General features: G+C 34.2%; 1 protein-coding gene across 1 annotated transcript; it reads left to right on the forward strand.

Moving 5' to 3' along the window:
• Positions 1-1,136: 1,136 nt before the first annotated feature.
• LOC121249318 (receptor-like protein kinase FERONIA) lies at positions 1,137-2,493 on the forward strand. Its single transcript, XM_041148027.1, has 3 exons — positions 1,137-1,420; positions 1,513-2,112; positions 2,154-2,493. Exons 1-3 carry the CDS (start codon positions 1,137-1,139, stop codon positions 2,491-2,493), a joined length of 1,224 nt encoding a protein of 407 aa, XP_041003961.1.
• The last annotated feature ends 1,555 nt before the right edge of the window (positions 2,494-4,048 follow it).

Raw genomic sequence — 4,048 nt, forward strand, 5'->3', positions numbered from 1 at the left:
AATTCACGGACTTTAAAAGGGGATGCTGAAATTTTTTACTGTTACAGTCTAGCATTGCAACGTTTGGTTACGTAGATGAGATGAAATATTTCGTTGAAAGTTAAATAAAATATTATTATAATATAATTTTTGTTTTAAAAGGCTCTTGTATTATAAGAAAAATGTAAATTATTTAAAAAATTGTTCTAAAAAGAAGTTTCATCCGATTCTGTAAAATAAATTGTAAAATACAATTAGCTATAGTAACCCGCTATGTGTAAAATACATGTAGCGGACACTATTCATCCTGTAAATTTTTTTTTATTATTGATATTTTATTTACTCTCTTAGTTTTTTTTTTATTTTGATTTTTATCATGTAAGTAAATTCTTTTTATTGTTCATCATTTAAAACACATATATTTCATTTTCTTCTAAAATATATCTTAGAAATATTTTTAAACCAATTTTTCATATTTTGATTTTATTTTTAATTTTTATTTGGCTTATATATTTTTGTTTTATGTGTATAGGACAGAATTATTTTACATTGTATATAAAAACAAATTGTAAATATAAAAAATATATGGGTATTGTAAATTTATTGATAGAAATAAAATATTTAAAAAGAATAAAAAAATATTTAAATAATATAGAAAAAATAGATAAACTAATGGATAATATATTATAAAATTTAATATATAAAATAAAAAATACATTTTGATAATATATTTTAAAAAATAAGATAAAAAATTTATAAAAAATATTTTTATAATTTAATGTTTTATAACCAAACCATCATATTAACACCAGCGCCTAGTCTCTTTCATCTCTTTCCTATTTAAAAAAAAAAGAAAAATAAAAGAAACTTGGGGAGTCAGCAGTAGGACTTATATGCCCCGTGAAAAAAACTTCGACCACTACAGAAGACTTCTCCGATTGTTCCATGACCCAAAGGCAACACCCCACCGCCTTCCTCGCTCGATTTCTGTTTTAGAGCAGATTCTGAATACTTGTGAATAATAACAAATAATAATACATAATAATAATAAAATAATAAATAAGGTGAAGCATTTGAACTTTGCGTCTTCTCACTGCTACAATGAGGATCCCACTCGTACCACGTTTGCCCTCTGCCTTGTCATCTTGCTGCACCACATGACCACCACCGTCGCCGGTGACTCCCCTTATACTTACACACCGGTCGAACACATTCTCCTCAACTGTGGCTCCTCTGACAATTCTACAGCATCAGAAGCTCGGATCTGGATTGGAGACGTGAATTCAAATTATCTCACTCACTCACAATCACAAATTCAGTCATCTCTTACCGCTAGCGCTGTTAAACAAGCGCTGACTGTCCCCCGAGTGCCTTTTACCGATGCACGGCTATCTCTAGCCCGTTCACCTACTCATTCCCCGTCACTGCGGGCCAAAAATTCGTTCGACTACACTTTCACCCCGCTTCCTACCCTAACTTAAGCTGCGCTAACGGCCTCTTCTCTGTCAAAGTTGGTGGTTTTACCCTTCTTAGCAACTTCAACGCTTCACTTAACGCAGATGCCGATTCTGGACCTACCATATCCAGAGAATACTGTGTCAATATCGAAGAAGATCAGAGGTTGAACATAACCTTCACTCCATCTCCGAACGTTTCTAATTCCTATGCTTTTATCAACGGGATTGAAGTCTTGTCGATGCCTACTAATCTCTATTTCACTCCTGTTGATGATCCAGGGATACTTTCGATCGGCCGGCAGAACCTGTACCGCGTCGTTAACAGCACTTCTCTCGAGATGGTATACAGATTAAACGTTGGAGGGCGAACCATCTCACCCGCTAATGACACCGGAATGTTCCGGGAATGGCAACACGACTCCAGTTACTTAAAAGAATATGGAAGAATGTCATTCCTACCTTTCAACGATACTATCAAACTGAAGAACACCGTCATACCCCCGTACACTGCTCCAGAAGATCTCTTTCGCACTGCCCGAACTATGGGGTATAACTCAACTCTGAACCTGAGCTACAATCTTACCTGGCAATTCCCCGTAGATTCTGGGTTTGATTACCTCATTAGGCTGTACTTCTGCGAGTTTCAACCCGAAATTATTCAAACGTCAGACAGAAGGTTCCATATTTTCATAGCAAATCAAACCGCCGATGAAGCAGCCGACGTATTTTGTGGAGTGGTGGAAAGGGTGTGCCCGTGTATAAAGACTACGCCATTTCGATGCGCGAAGGAACCGAGAAGAAAGTGAATCTCTATGTCGCAATAGGAACCGAACCGCGAAGGTGGAAGACTTCGTACCAGGATGCAATCTTGAACGGCGTCGAAATCTTTAAAATCAGCGACTTCAACGGCAATCTTGCCGTCAACCCCGCTCCACTTCCGCCGGACCCTCCAACTATTCCGCCACCAGGACAGTCGCAGAATTCGAAAGGGAATAGAACAAAAATAATTTCTGTCGCCACTGATGGTGTCGCCGGATTTATTGTTCTCTCGTGTTAGAGCAGTAAACGTAAAATCTGTATAATATGAGTACTCTACTCAAAACTTATTCTACTCAAAACTCATTCCCACGTTAGATTAATTATCTTTTAGTCAAAAATAATAATAATATATTATAAATTTAATAATATATTTTTTTTCATGTGCTATATAAAAATATTAATATTATACAATATGAGATTTGAAATAAATAATTATTTATGATACAAACATTAATTGAAAAATTAATACAATCGTACAGTATACAACAATTAATACTCTAGCTTAATACTACAGGGAAAAAATTGGGTTTAACAATTACTACCAATAATGCAACAGGAAAAAAAAGGAAAAAATAAAAATAAATAAATAAATAAAGGACAATGAAACACAAGTTGCTTGATAGAAAGAACACGTGGGAAGAAATGAAAAAAAATAATAAATAAAAAAAATAAAAAAAAAAAGTCTAGTAGAAGCCAAAAATGAGGAAAGAGAGAGAGCTTGCAAGGAATAAAATATTTTTTATTCCCTTTAGTCATGCTACAGTGACAACCAAATATAACTATCAGTCCCAAATTATTGTAACTAAAAGTCATATCCTTTTGAAGTTGTGTAATCTAATGTATACTATTTTTGAAATCTATTAGCCGAACTCTTTATTGGATTTTCATTTACATAATCCAATGAGGATGCTTTCTAAGTACTTTTAAGTAGTAGATTTTGTAATGGTTTGTTTTAATGGTAAATTATTAGCAATAGAAAATAGCAAAAATTTTAAATTAAAAATTCAAATTCAAATTAAAAATATATTGACTGAATGAAATTACTACTAAATAACTATCGAACTAAGGTGTTAGAGAAGATATATGCTAGTCTGTCTCTTATTGAGAAGGAATCTGAAGAAGGGGTGGTGGAGATTAGTCAAGTTGAGGAAGTCTTTTCTCAAGGGGAGAACTGTTTGATTATGCAGTTGTTAACCAGGAAGCATTACAATCATGAAGCTTTTAAATAAACAATGAAGACAGTGTGGAGAACAGTGAAAGGTGTCAAAAATCGTGATCTGAGTTTTGTATTCAGTTTGGTTGAGTTTGATGTGAGGGATAAAGTGAATGTCATGCGTGAGGGGCACTAGACGTTTGACAGACAGTTGGTGCCACTGAAGGAATTTGAAGGCATTTTGCAGATTAATGGTCTAAAAATTATTAATGCCCCCTTTTAGGTAAGGATTTATGATCTCCCACTGATGGTTCGAAATTCTTATGTGAGTTAATCGGCAGTTTGATTGGAGAATTTATGGAGGTTGATTTAGATAACGGGGAAGTTGAGTGAAATGAGTTCATGAGAGTATAGGTTCTCTTAGACATTTCCAAACCACATCAACGAAGGAAAAAACTGAAATTGGGGGGTGAAAATTATTGTTGGGTTCGATTGGTTTATGAAAAGCTTCTTGATTTTTGCTACCAGTGTGATTTATTGGGTCATTCATATCGTGAATGTCAAGATTTTAATTCAGTCACTTATGAAGTTGAACAAATGCATTATGGAGCTTGGCTTCGAGCAGGGTTTTCATCAATTA

Source organism: Juglans microcarpa x Juglans regia, chromosome 2D (genome assembly GCF_004785595.1).
Source record: "Juglans microcarpa x Juglans regia isolate MS1-56 chromosome 2D, Jm3101_v1.0, whole genome shotgun sequence".
Lineage (NCBI taxonomy): Eukaryota > Viridiplantae > Streptophyta > Magnoliopsida > Fagales > Juglandaceae > Juglans > Juglans microcarpa x Juglans regia.

What these genes read in the sequence shown, in the direction of transcription:
- LOC121249318 (XM_041148027.1), top strand. Translation starts at nt 1,137, where the DNA reads ATGACCACCACCGTCGCCGGTGACTCCCCTTATACTTACACACCGGTC. An exon ending in TCACTGCGGGCCAAAAATTC is followed by an intron (nt 1,421 to 1,512) that starts GTTCGACTACAC and finishes TACCCTTCTTAG; the next exon opens with CAACTTCAACGCTTCACTTA. An exon ending in ATTCAAACGTCAGACAGAAG is followed by an intron (nt 2,113 to 2,153) that starts GTTCCATATTTT and finishes CCGATGAAGCAG; the next exon opens with CCGACGTATTTTGTGGAGTG.